Below are 21,004 nucleotides of genomic sequence, written 5' to 3' on the forward strand. Positions count from 1 at the left end.
TCATAACTTGCGCTAGTGTGAGTGGAAACGTAAACAATGCATTAACCGAACGAATGTGTTTACAGTGAACGTGTGTGTCGTATGCCCGCGGGCATAGGAAAGTTGTTGTTGGTGGCCATCACTGGTCTAAAACCATTATTTCGATGAGGCACATTTTGCCCGTATGAAAGTGTATATAACCTCGTTAGCATAAATGCTGAGTGTATAAAAATACCAAGAAGTTTTGTGGCAAATGTCCGTATACGAAACACCTATTTTTATAAAAGCATTTTGCGGTGCCAACTCGAAAATTAAACCGATTGCCAAATATTTTTGTGGACTTATCAGGAACATCAAAATCTTGTCCTTCATCAATCGATTTTGTAAAAAATATTAGAGTCATAAAACGGGCCAACAACATATCACAAATAAAATCGATCGATGAATTTCTAGATTCTCATGTCCTTTCTAGATTTTTATAGGATTATCTAATAATTACGATTTATCGAATTTTATGTAAAAGCTCTTCAAAATAGACCTTTGTGAGTAGACCAGTAGGTCTTCTGAAGGAAGACTTGTCGAACTTGTACAGAAGACGTTAAATGCCCAATTATAATTCGAATATCATCGAACTTTACTTTTGCTTGCAAACAATTAAAGCATCAGTTGGACCATAAAATATTCTCAACATGCATTTTGCAGTCAAAATAGAGATGACAAGATTTGAATTCAAAGGATAGTAGATATCCTGTGAATTGCCCTCTAACTTAGTATAATATACCGTTTCAAACCAAATTTTGAGTATCGTAATATTTTGTCCAAACTTAGTTTAAGTTCGAAGATGGGCCATATCGGTCCACTCCTTCGGGTACCTCCTCCACAAAAGTTCAAAATTTTTCTGTAAAATGGTGTGAACGAAGGGAACAATCAATTTTGTCCAAACTTTGCACATCGTATTATTATTATCGGCCCATTCCTTCGGGTACCTCCCACACAGAATTCGGATAAAGTGGAGTTTAAGAGCTCATCTCGGATCGTTTTGAAATTTTTTTCAGTAAGTTGTCCTTGCGGCTTCCTTTGCGCAAGACCACACTTCATGAGAAATTTGCCTAAAAGCTCCAAGAAACCCTGACGGCACAAATCCAAAATGGCAAATCCGCAAGATAATGCTCGCAGGGGGTTTCTTATTGGTGCAGACTTCGCACATCGTGCTATTTCATCCAGTCATGTATCAGGTTGGAATATGGATTGTGTCGGTCCACTCCTTTGGGTACCTACCACACATAATTCGGAGAAAGTGAAGTTTACGAGCTCCTCACGGATCGTTTTGAATTTTTTCACTAAGTTTTCTTTTTGGCTTCCTTAACGACGGTACAATTTTTTTTGCGCAAGTCCATACTTCCTGAGATATTGGCTATAAAGCTCCAAGAAAACCCGACGGCGCCAACCTAAATGGCAAATCCGCAAGATAATTCTCCTACGGAGTTTCTAATTGGTGCAGACTTCGTAAATCGTGCTATTTCATCCAGTCAAGGATCAGGTTGGAAATAGAATATATCGGTCCACTCCTTCGGGTACCTCCCACACAAATTCGGATAAAGTGAAGTTTAAGAGTTCCTCTCGCATCGTTTAGACACTTTTTTCAGTAGGTTGCTTTTTTCACACTTTTTTCAGTAAGTTCCTCATTAACAACGGTATATTTCTTTCGGAGTAAGTCAATACTTCCTAAGATAATGTCCCAAAAGCTCCAAAACCCTGCCGGCACATACTAAGATGGCTATTGTTCAAGATAAATCTAAAACTTTTTCAAATTTTTTTTTGCAAACTTAGTTTAACGTAATTTAATATTTCGAGTCCTTAATGAAGAAGTTTGGTTACTAAAATTGTTTGGTATATATCAATGATTTGGTATAGCCCCACATTACGCTACATACATATTTTAAAACAAACTCGTGATACAAAATCAATATATTGTGTATACGGCATAGTTATTGTGTTTGGTTTGGTTTGGTTTGGTTTTGTTTTGTTTTTTTTTTTGTCTTGACTGATACTTGCTTACTTGTAAAAAGAAATAATGATTTTTTGAAAAAATGTTGGTGTCCCGAATTTAATGTTATGTTTCTATAATGTAGAAAAAAATCCCCGGAGTCGGATTCGATTTTTTTTCGATTTTTTCGACACCGAAACCCTGATTATAACTAACTAAACGAACATGACCTAAGGGGAGTTGTATTAAAAGTGTGTTCTCTGCTTGTTCTTTTCACCAAATATTTAATTAGAATCCAGTAATTAATTGGGAACTATTTACTTTTTGACAATATTGTGCCTACATAAGACACCTCTGTGTGTTCCAAATATAGACATAAAACGTGGGTACTTTTTATACGCCTTCATATAATTTTGTAATCAATGTAATAATGTCTGATGTCATGGCAATTTCATGTTTCCTAATTTAGCCAGTACCGCCGCACGCTTTAACCTGTTTACAGCCCAATTAATTAGTATTAAATCTGCAAATTAAGGATTTACAATAAACAACAGCAACAACAACCAAAACGAAAACAATGAAGCCATATAATTTGAACAAAAAAAAAGAGGATTCATTTCATGTTGTTGACAAAATGAATGGTATTATGCCATTATTTGAATAGCTTCACAAGTATATGGCCAATTTAAACATAAGTTTATTAAAATAGCCCAGAACGAACCATAACAACCGTAGCATGGCATTTTATCCAACATTAATTGGTCTAAACCCTAATAGTGGGAAAGCCATAATACACAGACACACACATACACACAAACCGCAACATTTACACTGGGCTTTTTGTTGGTTTTTTTGTTTTGTTTTTGTAGTTCTGCGAAATAGAAAGCAAAACACTACAAAAGAACAGCAGCTCCTAAACAAAAAGCTCTTCACTTCACCAATGTGTAATGTGATTTAATAAAATACCATAATTTGATTTTATTACAGCCACAAAATTCACAACAGAACATCAAGAGCAGTCATAACAATAGCAATAAAAACAACAAAAACCAAATAAAAGCCTAGACGACCAAGCTCCCGAACCCGAACTAACTAACAACAACAATAATAACCAGAGTATCCTCAAAAACAAAATAAAGCAACAAATTTCCCAGAAGCCAACAGAGTAAGCCTAGGCAACAAGTGAATAGTGAACAAACAGTTCCATTGATAAAACACACAAACGGATATACACATGCAAATATACTATTACTACTACAAAACGTCAATTAAAGTTTAACAAAACACAATTTTGTTGCTTCCAACCAATGAGACCATAATACGACCGCATGTAATTAACATACCTGTTCCAACAATAACAACAACTACATCAACAGCACCAACAAGAGGCAACCCTTCAAACATTCGTGAAACACAAATCGCCCAACCGATGTGTGTGCCTTTGACTTTTGATCACCACACTCAACTTATTTAATATTGTCCTCTGTGGGCTTAAAATTAATGCAACAAAATCCTGTTAATACAATTACTCACGCACACATGCACGCACACGCATACCAACAACAAGTGGAGTAATTAATTCATTCAGCGACCACAGAGAGTAGGAGCAGAGCTACAATCACACCAAGAATACAAACCGCAATCATTTATCACAGATATTATTTGTGTAAGCAACAAAAAGGTTTGGGGGTCATTCTTGCTACACGTTGCAGTGAACGCCCTTGCTCACACCATCCACCCTTTACTCGAAAACAACGTCCACGCCAGCCAGCCAGCCACAAACAACCATTTTATACCCTCCCCACTTGATTAAGTGAAATTTGCCAAAATAGCGCTACATTGGAGAAAATTAAAAGAGCATATCTTGCAAACACGGACCCATAAACCACATGAACAGGTCGAGGAGGCATCATCATCCACATATCAGGCTTTTGGGGGTGACATCCAGCCAGAGCCATTGTCTAATAATCATGAAGCTATAGACAGGTTGCAACAGCAACAAGGACAACCATCACATCATCCTCATCCACATCAACAACAACAACAGCAGCTGCAACAGCAGCAGCAGCAGTATCAGCAACAGCAGCATCATCATACCTCACCATTGGCTAAATTCAATCTAGGACAAAATTCAAACGCTGTTGCTGCGGTAGGCGTTACAACAGCCACCGCTGCAGCGCATAAAATTGTTTCGTCTAATTCAACAACAATAAAAACTGCAGCCACGGCGACTACAGCGGCAAGACGTTATTCTCGGTTTGAATGCACAGATGAGTTGGAACGACGCGTGAGCAGTGGCAGTACAGGTGCAGCTAGTGTAAGCGGAAGTCTTGGTAATATTTTCGGACGATCAGGGGCAGCCGGGGTTGATCAACAGAGTAGTGCTACGATAAGTGGCAGTGGCGGTGATGTAGGTCACCAATACAGCAGTGGTCCACGTTCATATGCAGAGGCACGGTTAAAACGAGCTAGTGTTTACGGTGAAACATCGAATAAATTTTCAACGATTGGTGGCAGCAGCAGTAGTGGTATTAGTGGCAATTATGCCAGCGGTCTGGAAAGCAGTCAGAGAGGTAAGTGAAGCTATTTTATTTTCTTGATACGAGGGCTGCACGATAATTATCTGTCAATGAAAACGCGAATATTTACCATCAAAAATAGTTTTATTGTTTTCTTAAGTAGTCTCTATAGCATGATTTATATACTTCTTTTGCGCTCACACCCATTGTTGAAGCACTTTTTCCAGTCCGATTGAGACACCTCCAAAACATGGTTTTGAACGCTTCAACAGCATCTTCTGGCGACGAAAATCTTTTTATACCCTCCACCATACTAATAATAATATAATATAATTGTTCCACAAACATCCCAGGCGGGACAGGGGAGACTTCTCTCATATCAATGAGGGCACCCCGATTCATATTAGCTCAATGATATGGGACATACAGTTTATCGCCGAGTCCGAACGGCGTTTCTAAGACACCACTTGTAGAGAAGTTGTACGAAATACTCAAAAAATTTCGCCAACATTACTGAGTGGTATTTTGCTACCGTTGAAAAGTGTTTGACGACCTTCAGCGTGCAAGGCGGGTGTGCAAACCATTGCACAACGGTGGCACCCACCATACTATGGAGGGTATAATTAAATTTGTCGTTCCGTTTGTAACACATCGAAATATTCATCGGAGACCCTATAAAGTATATATATTCCTGATCAAGCTAAAATTCTACGTCGATATGAACATGTCCGTCTGTCCGTCCGTCTGTCTGTTCAAGATACAGCTCGCAATTTTTAAGATAGAGCTTTGTGACTTGGTATAGAAGTTTCTATTACTCCTAGGATGTTTGGTATTGCAAATGGGCTATATTGGTCCACGTTTTGATATAGCCCCCATAGAACGGTACCTCCCGGTTTTCGGTATTTTGAAGGTTTTAGCTTCATTGTCCCACCGAAATGGCTGAAATTTGGTAGTTAGTCGTCGCTGGGGCTACAAAGCATTCTCCTAGAATTTTGTCTGTATAGGTCCACGCCTTTATATAGCCCCCATAAAACGGTACCTCCCGATTTTCGGTATTTTCAAGTTTTTAGCTTAATTATCCCACCGAAATGGCTGAAATTTGGTATTTAGTCTTCGTTGGGGCTACAAAACATTCCCCCAGAATTTTGTCTGTATAGGTTCACGCCTTTATATAGCCCCCATAGAACGGTACCTCACGTTTTCGGTATTTTGAAGGTATTAACTTCATTATTTCACCGAAATGGCTGATTCTTCCCTATTTTCGGTACTTAGAAATTTAGACAGATTGTTTTAGTCTTCTTCATAAACGAAAGGAAACTAATTGTTCCATTTAGTTCAATACAACTCGTGGTGGAGGGTATAACAATTTCGGCCCGGCCGAAATTAACGACTTTTCACTTGTTTCTTGATACGTTGGAATCAAATGAAGTCACTGGATCCCCCGGTCAGGGCAGTACGGCGGATGGCCCATCAATACCACGTTTTGTTCTGTTAAAAAGCGCTGGTTTAAATCGATGTGTGAGAGCTCGCATTGTCATGATGCAGAATGATTCGTCTTCTATTGTTCGTTTTTCGAATTTCTCAGGGGACTTCAGGCACACACATTGTAGTGCACCACTCAGAATTAACCGTCCTACATTTCTATAGCCGTACATTCGCTACATAGTCAGCCCAATTATGAACGGCCTCTCACCGTTAGTTTTCTCTTTCTCGCCTCCTCCCCTATTATAAACATCATATCGCCGTGAGTGATGTTATGTTCTCACTGTTCCCTTATTATAAACAACAAGAGGGTGAGCAAAACTCACGTTCGTGAAAAAATTAGCTATTACAAATGTAAAAAAAGTGAGAAAAAGAGGCAAATTTCTGCTGAAATTTCTCACTACCGAAATCAAAGTGAGTTGAACAAAAAAATTTAAGTGTGAACATTTATTTTAAAAAATACGAATATTTTGTATCTGTAATGATAATTAATTGTATTTTAGGTTGAAAGTAACAAAAAATAATAAGAGATTTTTTATGTTGTGAGGTTATTGTTGACCTTTGGACGCTATTTTCTTTGGTTTTAATTTGGCTTGAGGTCAACTTAAAAATAAATGGGCGTTTTTGTTTTTATTCTTATAAAAAGAAAGAAATATCATTATTATAAATTTCTACCATAATGTTTATAGTTGCATAAAACGAATGTTCTTGTTTTTTAAAGCTTAGGACATTGACCGCTAACATTTTTTCAGAGTTCTTTACGAATTCGGTCTGAATCTCTGAATTCTTTCAGAATTTGGTACAAAATTGGGTCTACCTTCAGTTCCAAGAATGGCATGTAACTATCCACTGGAGTTATATGACTAGGTTTGGCATCGCACCATTAAAAGACGCAGAGTGCTGTGCATGGTGCTATCAATATTTGCCTAAGAATTTAGACGACTGCAATATCCCAAGTATAGTTGAGCAAAAACTACTCTGGTTTGTTGTGGACTTTATTCACACTATATTTGTTTACATTAGAACCTGCGACTATGTGAAAGCTATTCAAAACTACTTGAAATGCTTGTTGAGCAAGGGATTCTATCCAGTATGGTTGGGCTTCCCTCTCTAGAACGTGAAGATCATTCTTGATGGACCTAGTGTGTCGGGCCAACCCACCCAACGTTTTAGTTACAGTACTTGCTAGGGCATTACCGTGAGAGCCATCCCTATCTCACGGTAATGCCCGAGCAAGTAATGTACACGATTTGGATCTTTTGGGGTCGCAGTCTTGGAAAGAATGGGAGATGGTGCTAAACACAACTTCCACTTCATTTCCTTGGTATTCCTCAGAATTTGCCATTTCTGTTATCACCCAAAATGCAACATTAAACATTTACTTATTGTAGCCATTTAATGACGTTTTTAAACGACATTTGTTCACTTTTTTACGATTTTCCAATAAATTTCACGAATTCTTCAGTGTAAATAAACAATTTTCACATATCTGCCAAAACAAAAGAACAGCTGTTACAGATGTTGCCATGTTGTTTTAATGTTGTATTTTCTTTTACCAATATCCATGTTCTTTTACAGTGGATTGTTAATAACTGACATTTTTCTTGCTAGAAATGTTTATTAAGGCCTGCGTACATAAGCTGCCTTGCCTGCTTACCTTGCTTACTTCTGATAAAAGAATAAAAAAGAAAAGGGCAACCCAGTTCGAAATTTCCTCCGCCTTCTTTATTCTTTTATTTTTATTATGTCAAAAATGAAGCAGGAAAGCAAGGCAATCAGGCAGAGCAGCTTATGTACGCAGGCCTTTAATTTGAAAATTTATTTATTTTTTATACAAAAAATAAGAATTAATTAATCTCAAAGTTATTTGTGCAAAAAATGACGGTATGGCAACACAAATTATTATTTCAAGGGTTCACAAGTCGCGCCATTATTTTCCATTTTCCGACTTGTCAACCCTTGTTCACTTTTTGTGCTCCTCCCTGCTCAATCATAATAGCTCGAGCAGGTGAAAGTGAACTGCAACTCACTTGTGAGTAGCTCCCTACGTGAAGATTCATAATCGCTATGAGTAAGTTTTGCCGAAGAAACAGGTGACCAATTGCTTAGAAGTACTTCTTACATGAACAACTTTCGTTGGATTTGGCTCGCTTACAAAGACCTAAACGGTCACTTACTGTTTTGTTTCGGGCTCCTAAGCTTAGATCCAAGATTCGTCGTCTGTGAGGATCTTATAAACTTCGTTTGAAGCACCGCGATCGTTTTTATTCACAATTTCTTTGCACCAATCCACAAGAGCCTCTTTTTGAACGATTTGCCAGTTTTGCTGGATCTAACAAGAAACATCCATTTTTGCGGCCAGGATTTGATGCAATATAAAATGTTATTTGATGGAAGTAATGCCTCAGGATGCCTCTTTCTCACGGTATATAACATGGCGATCTTGCATTATCCGTTTACGCACGGCTTAATTTTGTTTTCCTGGCACAACGGCCGTTTTTGGGCGACCCTCACGACCTTTGTTTTTTGGCGAGTGTCGTCCACGATTGAATTCATTAAACTAGTTTTTCACAGTGCTATAGGATGACCCTTTATCGGGATACAAAGATTTATTTTAATCGATCCACTCTTGTCGTGATTATCCACGTCGAAAGTTGTGAAAAATGATCGGACGAAAATGTTCACAAGTAAATTCCATTTTTTTGCAAAGAGATTTGTTCAAGTCACTGTAAACAACACAACACATGGTCGTTTGACAAACTGTCCGGAGTAGGCCTAGGCTAAAAACTGTCAAACTTTCAAAAAAAAGTATTGTCTGGCAAATCAAATCAAAGAGTCAGGCAGGGATTGAAATACCATTGAAAATCAGGAAAAACAAGTAAAAAAGAATCAGTCGGATTTGCCGACAGAGGTATACCCTCAGCCTGTGTGAACTCAAACACATTTTTTTTAGAATGTATGTACTTAGAGGATCTTCAGATTTTAGGGCGTACGGACTTGCCGACAAAGATATGGATTAGGTTAAAATTTCAAAATTTTTGCGGAGGAGCTAACTAAAGTAACGGACCGACATAATCCATTTTGGAAGTATGTCTTATTGTGGGAGTCATTCCTCTCGATAGGACCATTATATCAGGAAACATGGACTCCCCACGAAAAACATCACATCGCTGTAAACAGGGCTACAAGGAGTACCTTAGGAAAAAATTTCCAAAGGATTCTCACACAGACCCTTAACCGCACTTAAACAAAAATGTTGATCTTTTGTGTGGATGGTACCCTAAAGAATGGACCGATAGGGCCCACTTTTGAACATAAACTAAGCTTGGACAAAATATTTCGAGATCCAAAGTTTATAGCAAGTCGGTTGCTACGTTTATGATATATTGCGCCTACCAATTTAATAATTGTTCCACAAACATCCCAGATGGGACAAGGGAGACTTCTCTCATATCAATGAGTGCACGCCGATTCATATTGGCTCACTGATATGGGACCTACTTTTTATTGCCGAGTCCGAACGGCGTGTCTTACGACACCACTTGTAGAGAAGTTTTTCATGGCTTAAATACTCAGGAAATTTCGCCAGCATTACTGAGGGGGATTTTGACACCGTTGAAAATTTGATGTTGCTTAGCCTGGGATTCGAACCGCAGACCTTCTGAGTGCAAGACGGACGTGCTAACCATTGCACCACGGTGGCGCCTACCAATTTAGCTAATATTTTCCAACTTTTGTGGGGGAGGTAACGGATGGAGTGGACCTGCAAGCACCATCTTCGAATTTCATCTAATATCCGAAGAAATATTGCGATATGCAAAGTGTGGACCAACGCGGTATCTGGTTCGGGAGTTGTCGTGCTCTCCAGCCACTGCACATGCTGGCCGCAGGGTTTTTTTCCAGTTTTCGGGCCATTCTCTTAAGAAGTTTCGACTTGCCACTGAAAAAACTTGTATCATTGTAATAGGGGCCTTGAGTGCAACCTGTTGCAAGAAAATTCAAAACGATTCGAGTGGAGGTCCTGACCTGCACTTTTCCGAAATTGCTGTGGGAGGTATCCGAAGGAGTTGTCATACATATATAGTCCATATTCTATGAACCAAAGCGGTTACTGCCTTCGAGAGTTATCGTGCGCTTTTGGGGGGAGGTACCCAAAGGGATGGACCGATAAGGCCCATCATAGAACTTGATTTAACCTTGGGCAAAATATTACACCTGTCAAGTTTTGGACCGAATCTGTTTATCCGTTCGAGAGTTACCGCTCGCACCATCCATACACATGGTGCCATAGTGGGTTTTTAGAGCTTTGGGGCCATCTTCTCATTAAGTATGGACTTGCCTGTGAAAAAACTTGCACAGTCGTAATGGGGGCAGCGATTTCAAGTTGTTACAACAAAAATAAAAACTATTCGAGAGCAGGTATTAAACTGCACATTTCTGAAATTTTGTGTGGGAGCTACCAGAAAGAGTGGACCGATATAATTCATATTCGAATTTCATCTATGTCTGGTGGAAATATTATGACGTCCAAAATATGGACCAAATTGGTCGCTTCGAAAGTTATAGTGCGCATAATTTTTTGGGGAAAATTTTGAACTTTTGGGGGGGAGGTACCCGAGGGAGTGGACCGACATGTTCAATCTTCGAACTTAAACTAAGCTAGGACAAATATTACGAAAGCCAAAGGTCCAACTTTTTATATTATAAAATATTCTGAACTAAAATGGAATAATTAGTTTTCTTTTCGGTCCACAGTTTTAGGTCGATATATCCCATGGCCGTGGATACAGGAAATGCCTAAATTAAGTCAGAAAATATATCTAAAAATGGTTCTCTGTTGACAATTTTTGGTGGGAACTTTAAATGTCAAATAACAAAAAAGAAGATAAAACCTCAAAATACCTAAAATCAGGAGATGCAGTTATATGGGGGCTATACCAAACCATGGATATATATTGACAATTTTTACTGGAGAAGTGTTGCGACCACTAGAAGCTTCAAATGAGAAATTACAGCAAGTTCGGTTAAAACATTTTAGCCAGAATCCTCAAAGTACCGAAAATCTTGAGATATCATTATAAGGGGGCTATACCAAATCATGGATGCACGTTTAGAATTTTTGTGGGAGAAGTTTTGTGACCGCTGCAAAACTGCAAATGTAAAATTACAGCTATTTCGGGAAGTACCGTTTTATAGGGGCTCTACCAAAACATGGACCTATGTTGACAATTTTTGGTGGAGAAGTTTGGCTACAGCTGGGAATTTCTAATGTCAAATTAGATGTAGTTCGGTCAAAATTCTCAAAATACTTGGGAGATATACCAATACATGGACCCATATTGTGCAATTTTTGGGGAAGACGTTTTGCGACCACTAGGAACCTTAAATGTTAAATACCTAAAATCAGGAGGTACAGTTATATGGGGATATACGAAAACATGGACCAATTTTTGTTGGATAAATGCTAAGTACTAAATTATAGCTAATACGGATTGAAAATATTTACCTAATAATATCAAATACCCGAAGTCGGATGGTACCGTTATATGAGGGCTATTCCAAAAAGTAGACCTATATCCACAATTTTTGGAGAAATTTGTTTTGGATCACTGCTAAGCATAAATGCATAATTATAGTTAATTCGAACTGAAAATGTTGCAAATAACGTAAAAATACACAAAAATCGAGTGATTTTGATATATTGGAGCCATTCCAGAAAATGGACCAATGACAACAATTTTTGGTGCAGTGGTTTTTGTGACCACTAGGAACCCTATGTGCAAAATGATAACTAATTCGGTCTAAATTGTAACTAAAACATTAAAATACCTTAAATTCGGAGGTGCTGTTATATGGAGGCTATACCAAAATGTGTACCGATATAGCCCATCTTCAAACTTAACCTGCCCACAAACAAAATACTCATCTTTTCAAAATTTCAGAATTTTTCCTCATTTTTCTGGATGCTAGTAATTTTTCTGTACCGTATGGAATTTTAGAGTTTTTGGATAATTAAATAGACTTGAAATGACCTGAAACTGATTTCATCCAAACACACTTGGAATCTAAAACCATTAGTTCGATTAAGCACGTTTTCAATCTGATCAAAGTGTATATACCCTCGCTAACCTAATTACTAAGTGTATTAAGGCAATACTATAAAAATATAAAATTTCCCCCGAACATCCCATAATGAATTATAGGAATATTTTCACCACATCAAAGAATGTTGTCCTATTCTATATTAAGCTTATATCATGATTCTCCTTCATGTCTGAAATACTGAAAAAATTTTAGCCACCACATTACCATAAGTAGACTTAACACCGTCGAGAAATGTGTTAAGTACATTGACCAATTGGACCAACTATTGGGTCATTGTTGTATGTCTATTTAAGACAAATTTATGACCACCTTTAGAGGTCTTATATTTATAGAAATACATTTTAGGGGATCTTCTACCATGTTTCAAAAAGGTTATCCACTTTGGAGGACTTTTATATACAGAAGACGGTCTTCTAGCTATGGAAACCCTTAAAGAGGTCTTTTATCTCAGGAATACCGCTTTGTGAGGTCTTCTATCTATAGAATAGATTGTTTATTCATTAAATAATCTGTATATGGCCATCTGTCCATTTAATACAAATTTATGATCCCCTTAAGAGGTCTTCTATCTATAGAAGAGCATTTTAAGGGGTCTCTATCCACTTTCAAAAATGTCATGCTTTTTGAAAGACCACTAGGAGGTCTTCTATTTATATAAGACCCCTTTTCGAGTCTTCTCTTTATAGGACGTCATCTACATAAAATCGATTTAGGAGGTCATTCATCTACAGAAAATTCCCTTAGGGGGTCTTCTTTACATAAAAGTCCTGCTTAAATTGTAGAAGGCCAATTTACGCAGGTCTTACGTAAAGAATATCACTTTAGGCGGTAACAAAAATGTTGGGAAAAAAATCCTAAAAGAATTAGTTATATCTAAATTTGAAATTTGAATATAATTTCTACTCATAAATTAAGCCTACATACATACACATATGTATGTACAAAATGGTAATTAAAAACAAAAATTGTTCAATTGCCTTCATTCCATATCCATAACTTTGCCTAATAAAACACAATTTAAAAGCATTTATTTCCTCGCCCCAAAACCCCAAAACTGAACAAAAATTTTGAAAATCTTCCTTTCATTTAAAATATTTGCCACATGGGTACCACTAGTCAAAGTCAGTTTACACTTTATAACCACATTTCATTATCTATCATATCAGGTTGCAAAACATGTGCAGGAAAAGTCTCTACCTATTGTGTGTTGTTGTAGGTGGCTTCATTTTTCACATACAATTTAGTTTTGGGGAATATGAACTTGATATACGTTGCTCAAGTGTACATTGTCCAATGAATAACAAATTATGACAAATACCTGTAACACAACACGAAAGAAACCATCACGTAGAAAAATGTAAAAAAGAGAAAGGGTAATTTGTTTTGGTGTGATCGAATGTGAGGAAGTGTGTGTAAAAACGCTAGGCGTTTTAAGGAAAACTGTCGAGTTAAGGTTGCATGGAACTAATGAATGAATTTGTTGGCCACTATGTACGGTCAAGAGCAGTAATAAACAGGGGTTCCTTATTTTTGGGCATTTTAAAAGCCTCTGTTAAAAGGCTTTACAGAGAATTTGCTGAAGACCTTCAAGGTTTTTAGGCCTTTAGGACTTCTGTTAGAGTCCTTTTAGGGCTTCTGTTAGACAATCTTTGAGGGCTGCAGTTAGAGCCTGTGTAAAGCTCTAATGCAATTTTTGGGCTTCTGTTTCTGAAAGAAAGGGTCTATCAAAGAAACCTTTCTATCAGGAAGGGTCCTTTGAAGAGCCCTTTTTATCAGAAAGGGTCTATCGAAGCACCTTTTCTTTCAGAAAGGGTCTATAGAAGCACACTTTCTTACAGAAATGGTCTATAGAAGCACATTTTCTTTAAGAAAGGGGCTATTGAAGCACCCTTTCTTTAAGAAGGAAAGGTTCCTTCAAAAAGGGTCTATAGAAGCCACCTTTCTTTGAGAAAGAGTCTATCTAAGCCCCCCTTTTTTAAAAACGGGTCTATAGAAGCACCCTTTCTCTTAGAAATGGTCTATCGAAGCCCCCTTTCTTTGAGAAACGGTCTATCGAAGCCCCCTTTCTTTGAGAAACGGTCTATCGATGCCCCCTTTCTTTGAGAAAGGGTCTATCGAAGCACCTTTTCTTTCAGAAAGGGCATATAGAAGCACCCTTTCTTTCAGAAATGGTCTATGGAAGTATTTTTTTTTTTAAGAAAGGGTCTTCAATATCAATATCCTTTCTGCTTCAATATCCTTTCTTTAAGAAAGAAAGGTTCTATCAAAGCACCATTACTTTCCTATACTGTCTATAGAAGCACCCTTTCTTTGAGAAAGGGTCTATAAAATAACTTTTTCTATCCTAAAGTGTCTATAGAAGCACCCTTTCTTTGAGAAAGGGTCTATAAAATAACTTTTTCTTTCAGAAAGGATATATAGAAGCACCCTTTCATTGAGAAAGGGTCTATCGAAGTACCCTTTCATTCCGAAAGGGTTTATCGAAGTACCCTTTCATTCAGAAAGGGTCTATAGAAGCCCCCTTTCTTTAAGAAAGGGTCTATCGAAGCCCCCTTTCTTTAAGAAAGGGTCTATAGAAGCCCCTTTCTTTAAGAAAGATTCTATAGAAGCCCCCCTTCTTTAAGAAAGGGTCTATCGAAGCCCCCATTTCTTTGAGAAAGAGTCTATCGAAGCCCCCTTTTTTTCAAAAAGGGTCTATAGAAGCCCCCTTTTTTCAAAAAGGGTCTATAGAACCACCCTTTCATTTAGAAAGGGTCTATAGAAGCACCTCTTCTTTCAGATGGGGTCTGTAGCAGCAGCCTATCTTTCAGATAGGGTCTGTTGCAGCACCCTCTCATTCAGAGAGGGTCTATAGAAGCACCCTTTCTTTAAGAAAGGGTCTATCGAAGCCCCCTTTCTTTAAAAAAGGGTCTGTCGAAGCCCCTATTCTTTGAGAAAGGGTCTATCGAAGCCCCCTTTCTGTAAGAAAGGGCCTATAGAAGCCCCCTTTCTTTAAGAAAGGGTCTATCGAAGCCCCCTTTCGTTAAAAAAGGGTCTATCGAAGTCCCCTTTCTTTAAGAAAAGGTCTATCGAAGCCCCCATTCTTTGAGAAAGGGTCCATCGATGCACCCTTTCATTCAGAAAGGGTCTATAGAAGCCCCCTTTCTTTAAGAAAGGGTCTATCGGAGCCCCCTTTCTTTAAGAAAGGGTCTATAGAAGCCCCCTTTCTTAAAGAAAGGGTCTGTCGAAGCCCCCATTCTTTGAGAAAGGGTCTATCGAAGCCCCCTTTCTGTAAGAAAGGGACTATAGAAGCCCCCTTTCTTTGAGAAAGGATCTATTGAATCCCCTTTCTTTCAGAAAGTGTCTATCGAAGCCCCCTTTCTTTAAAAGGGTCTATCGAAGTCCCCTTTCTTTAAGAAAAGGTCTATCGAAGCACCGTTTCTTTCAGAAGGGATCTATCGAAGCATCCTTTCATTCCGAAAGGGTCTATAGAAGCACTCTTACAATTTATTTCAAAAAGGGTCTATAGAAGCACAATTTATTTCAGAAACGGTATGTTTTAGGAAGGGTCTATGGAAGCACCCTTTCTTTTAGGAAGGGTCTATGGAAGCACCCTTGCTTTTAGGAAGGGTCTATGGAAGCACCCTATCTTTCACAAACGGTCTATCGAATCACCCTTTCTTCAAAAACCAGAAAGGTTCCTTCAGAAAGGGTGTAAAGAAGGACCCTTTCTTTCAGAAAGGGTCTATAGAAGCACCCTTTCTTTCAGAAAGGGTCTATAGAAGCACCCTTTCTTTCAGAAAGGATCTATGGAAGCACCATTTCTTTCAGAAAGGGTCTATAGAAGCACCCTTTCTTAATGAAAGGGTCTATCGAAGCCCCCTTTCTTTAAGAAAGGGTCTATAGAAGCCCCCTTTCTTTAAGAAAGGGTCTGTCGAAGCCCCTATTCTTTGAGAAAGGGTCCATCGATGTACCCTTTCATTCAGAAAGGATCTATAGAAGCCCCCTTTTTTTAAGAAAGGGTCTATAGATGCCCCCTTTCTTTAAGAAAGGGTCTGACGAAGCCCCCATTCTTTGAGAAAGGGTCTATCGAAGCCCCCTTTCTGTAAGAAAGGGCCTATAGAAGCCCCCTTTCTTTGAGAAAGGGTCTATCGAATCCCCCTTTCTTTCAGAAAGTGTCTATCGAAGCCCCCTTTCCTTAAAAGGGTCTATCGAAGTCCCCTTTCTTTAAGAAAAGGTCTATCGAAGCACCGTTTCTTTCAGAAGGGATCTATCGAAGCATCCTTTCATTCCGAAAGGGTCTATAGAAGCACTCTTACAATTTATTTCAAAAAGGGTCTATAGAAGCACAATTTATTTCAGAAAGGGTATGTTTTAGGAAGGGTCTATGGAAGCACCCTTTCTTTTAAGAAGGGTCTATGGAAGCACCCTTGCTTTTAGGAAGGGTCTATGGAAGCACCCTGTCTTTCAGAAACGGTCTATCGAATCACCCTTTCTTCAAAAACCAGAAAGGTTCCTTCAGAAAGGGTGTAAAGAAGGACCCTTTCTTTCAGAAAGGGTCTATAGAAGCACCCTTTCTTTCAGAAAGGATCTATGGAAGCACCATTTTTTTCAGAAAGGGTCTATAGAAGCCCCCTTTCTTTCACAAAGGGTCTACGGAGGCACCCTTTCTTTCAGCAATTGTCTATAGAAAAACACTTTCTTTCAGAAATTTTCTATGGAAGCAGCCTTTCTTTCAGAAGGGTTCTTTAGATTCACCCTGTCTTTCAGAAAGGGTGTATAGGAGCAGGAACGTATGCAGTATTTCATTTCGGTATATAAAAAGTTGTGGATTTTGAAAAGGAGACTACGGGAAAATCTTTATCCAAGATGAGCATTGGTATCTGCCATATTAAAGCCTTAAAAATGCTTCATATTGCTAATCCCTTACATTACATGCTTATTCACAATTTTATTCTTGTGTGTGTGTGTGTTGGACACAATCCTTTAACAAGAAATACATTAGCGTTTTATCCTACCCAATCTACGAACATCCATCCCTACATCCTAGAAATACCAAAGTAAATGCTCTGAATAATCCAACGAATCACATCATTAAAAACCGCCCAACATGAATCCGTTTCATACTTCCATTTAACTACGATGTCAATTTTATACGTCATGGCAAATTAATTTGAAATCTCTTCATTCCAAAAACTTGAATACAAAACTTTCCGTTCCGTTTCCCACACAATGCAATTCCATGAATTTATGAGCAAACATAAATCTACTATTTCTCTGTCCTCTTCACTTTCAGGTACAGTAAATGGCTACGAGACGGCAGCATCAAAACATTGTGATGGTGATGGTTCACAAAAAAGAGCACAGCAGGCACATACGGATGGTAATTCAACAGCAGCAACAGGTTCCTATTCCACAACAAGTTGTACAAACTCACCTCTGAGACAACGTCTATCATCGCAAGCAGGTCTCAGTGATCTAAGTTCTGCGAATCCTGGTATTTTTGTGGGTGGCATTGGTGGCAGTAACATTTACTGCAACAACATACAAACGCCCAGCACATTTAATAGCAGCAATCTTGGTGTCAATTATTCTAGTGGTGCTGCTCCCAGTTCGGCAAGTGGAGCCAACATCAGTAGCAGTGTTGGCACAGGTGGCAGTGTTACTACGGCAACCGGAGCAGTAGGTAGTAGTGGTGCAACCGGAAGCGGAGATTGTGGCATAGCTGGAACAACAACAGCCTCAACACCATCAGCTGGAGGAGCAGGAGGCAGCGGTAGCGGCCCCGCTATTGTGCCCAGACGTCAGGGCAGCTTTACGAATGTGTTTTCGAAAATAATTGATGGTATGCCAGCAGGAACCATGTTTTCAAAATTTAAAAACGTCAGCACACCAGTTGTCCAACAGACACTCATCGATGGTAATCCCATTAAACAGTATTTTGACATTGGCAAACAGGTAGCCTGTGCTGGGCCCGAGTTGGCATGGAAAATCCATGAGGGACACCGGAAAAATGACGGAAAGGTAAGTTGTGTTGGCGACAGCACAAAAGTATTTCTGTCGGCTAACTGCAATTTCATTAGGGACATTCGACAACAATGGACACAATGAATACAAATGGATGGATGAGTTGTGGTACGAATCGTTTGGTGCGTCGCCCCTTCTCCACCACCCATTGACTAACTAACTTCTGACCGACTGGATGGCTAACAAACTGACTGACTGATTGTTTATTGAATGTCAGAATACAAATTGTTCTGTTGTTTCAATTATGTTTTCATTTTCTTGTTCAATTTTGTTGTTGTTGCTGTTGTTTACCACAACATTCATTCTATTTTGTTACAGGAATGCTCAATATTTGTGTTTGAAAAGAAAATTGCTGAAAAATTGCACAAACCGAGACGCAAGGAAACTATTACGGAAATTCTTAAAAATTCTGTGAAAAATTTGGAAAGATTTCGACATCCAAAGGTAAGTGAAAATCTACAGTTTAAGATGGAATGTGAATTTTAGAATTTTTTCACTAGTAGATTAATATAACGTTGTGGTAATAAGAAAGGAATTTTGAAATTATTACAAAAAAAAACAAATTTTATAACTTAGAAAAATATTTCGGTGTTATTTTTAATGGAAATGATTAATTTGGGGAGAGAATTTGTATGACTAAATATTCACATTCAGGATATGTAGCCACCGTGAATCAATGGATACAAGCCTGCGTTACAAGTTGAATATCCCCGTTCGTTTCTTTGGACATCAAACAAATTGGCATCAATGGCACTAAAAATCAGCCAATGTACTAAATCATGTCAATATACTAAGTGATATTGAACAACTCCAAATTGTCTGAAACACATTTCGTCCAAACACATTTGGTCCAAGGCACATTTTGCCCGTATGGAAGTGTATATACCCTCGTTAGCATAAATGCTGAGGGTATAAAAATGTTCTGTATTGATACATCTAAGTAAGTACCCTGTCGGACTTTTATTAACCAGTTGATAAAATGATTGATAACAGATCTATAATTTTTAAACTGACTAAAAACTGGCTGAAAAGTTATCTAGAGATGAACCACTTTGAACAGAAAAAATGTTCGGCAATTGTCCATGTCTAGATAACTTTTCGACCAATATAAAGTTAGTCGAAAAGTTATCTAGAGATTAACCACTCTGAAAACAGAAACATGTACCTTCTACAAAGTATTTGTGTTTGTCGAAAAAATAAGGCACAAATGTATAAATAATTCGCACTTGCTTTTTCTTAATAATCTCCGTATAAATGCAGCATCCAGTTATAGAATACAGTGTTGATGGACTGAACATATTCGTACATATTACGCATATTATTCTGGAATTAAAAAGGAACACAAAGGAAATATACAAATTTGCCTCTTCTTCTCTCTAACAAACAAGAGAGAGAGACAAAGAGAGGGAGAGAGAGAATATGAAAAGTCAAAAATAAAAAACACACAGAAAAAAAATTGTTTTTTTTTCACATTATATTTTAAATAGGCAAAAAAAGTTAGTTTATTATCAGTCGAAAACGTATCTGGCGTTGGACAATACTGACTACTCAGGCGCTCATCGCCTTGTAAAATTAGTCAGTTGGCATAAGGGAAAATAATCGATAAAATGCCACATATGTTAAAAAAAAAGATAGCTTTATGTGAGCTTTAAATCGGCCACAGTCCCTACAGGGTACGACACTGTATTAAAGCCATTTAACATGTTTTGTGGCGCGCAAAAAAGTTTATGAAAAATGTTGAATTGTTAACATGATAACAGTTTAAAAATCCCTACAAATTTGTCCATCTTCCTTTTTACTACGATAACAATTTTTTCCTTATGATATCTTTTTAAGTTAGAAACTCTCTGTTAGCATTTTCACTACAAATCTCCAGGGAACCTTTGTTCGCCAAGTTCGTATCGCAGGTGCTCTCTACAAACCCTCTGAGACACTATGTTCGCTTACGGCGGACCATAGGGTGGTATTTCCAATCATTTCCCTACAAATCTTCTCAGATACTATCTTCGCTCAGAGCGGATCGTAGAGAGTATTCTCTAGGTAATGGAATTTCTCTTCAATTTCTAGCTGGAACTGTATTCACTCAGTTCGGATTGTAGTGAGAACTTTGCAATAAGCAGTGATTGCCTCAGCCTTGATTCTTACTTACTTACTTAGCTGGCCCATTACAGAACATTTGTTCTATAGGCCGAACTAAGAAGAGATCTCCATTCCTCTCTATTTGTTGCTTCGCACTCTGCAATACCGCGCCTTTTCATATCATCATCCACTTGTTTGCGCCATCTATTCCTTGGCCTGCCAATTCTGCGTGCACCGCCATGTGGCATGTATTCCTACGCCTTTTTAGCGGGTTCATCATTGCACATTCTTATGATATGGCCTAGCCAAGGCAATCGCTGCATCTCGATACGTTTAACAATATTGATATCGTTGTATAGCAGATACAGCTCGTGGTTCATGCGACGTCGATATTCACCGTCAACGGAAACCGGCTCGTAGATCTTTCGAAGAATTTTTCTCTCAAACACACCAAACAGGTACCCAGGCTTCGGAGCCATACATCAGCACGGGTAGAATCAGTGTTTTGTAAAGCGTTATTTTTGTTTGAAGAGATGTGGCTTTGTTTTTAAACTGCTTACTTAAACCAAAGTAGCATCTGTTGGCCAATACAATTCTTCTATTTCACAACTGATGTCGTTTGTTGTGTTTACGGAGGTGCCGAGGTAGACGAAGTCTTTTACTACCTCAATATTATAGGAACCAACATCCACAGTCGGTCCGAGCTCAATGGATGCATTGCGCGTCGACACCATCAACTTGGTCTTCTCACCGTTTACCGCCAGACCCACTTTAGCAGATTCTCCTTCGACCTTCATAAAGGTATCAGTTACTTCTTTTACTGATCGGCCCATGATGTCTATATCAT

The 21,004-nt window shown here is 38.4% G+C and overlaps 1 protein-coding gene across 3 annotated transcripts in view; it reads left to right on the top strand.

Moving 5' to 3' along the window:
- The window catches only part of bma (SCY1-like protein bma), a 406,156-nt gene that overhangs the window by 156,060 nt on the left and 229,092 nt on the right, over window positions 1–21,004 (top strand). For 2 of the 3 annotated variants that reach the window (XM_073979932.1, XM_073979933.1), the window contains exons 2-4: window positions 2,954–4,539; window positions 17,348–18,075; window positions 18,397–18,522. In XM_073979932.1, coding sequence (XP_073836033.1) covers window positions 17,899–18,075; window positions 18,397–18,522 — 303 coding nt within the window. In that variant the 5' untranslated portion in view covers window positions 2,954–4,539; window positions 17,348–17,898. Of the gene's footprint in view, window positions 1–2,953; window positions 4,540–17,347; window positions 18,076–18,396; window positions 18,523–21,004 lie in introns of those variants that run through there. The other variant, XM_073979934.1, reaches the window with a different exon arrangement.

Source organism: Musca autumnalis, unplaced genomic scaffold (assembly GCF_047663935.1).
Source record: "Musca autumnalis isolate F117 unplaced genomic scaffold, ASM4766393v1 scaffold_4, whole genome shotgun sequence".
In the NCBI taxonomy this organism is placed as follows: domain Eukaryota; kingdom Metazoa; phylum Arthropoda; class Insecta; order Diptera; family Muscidae; genus Musca; species Musca autumnalis.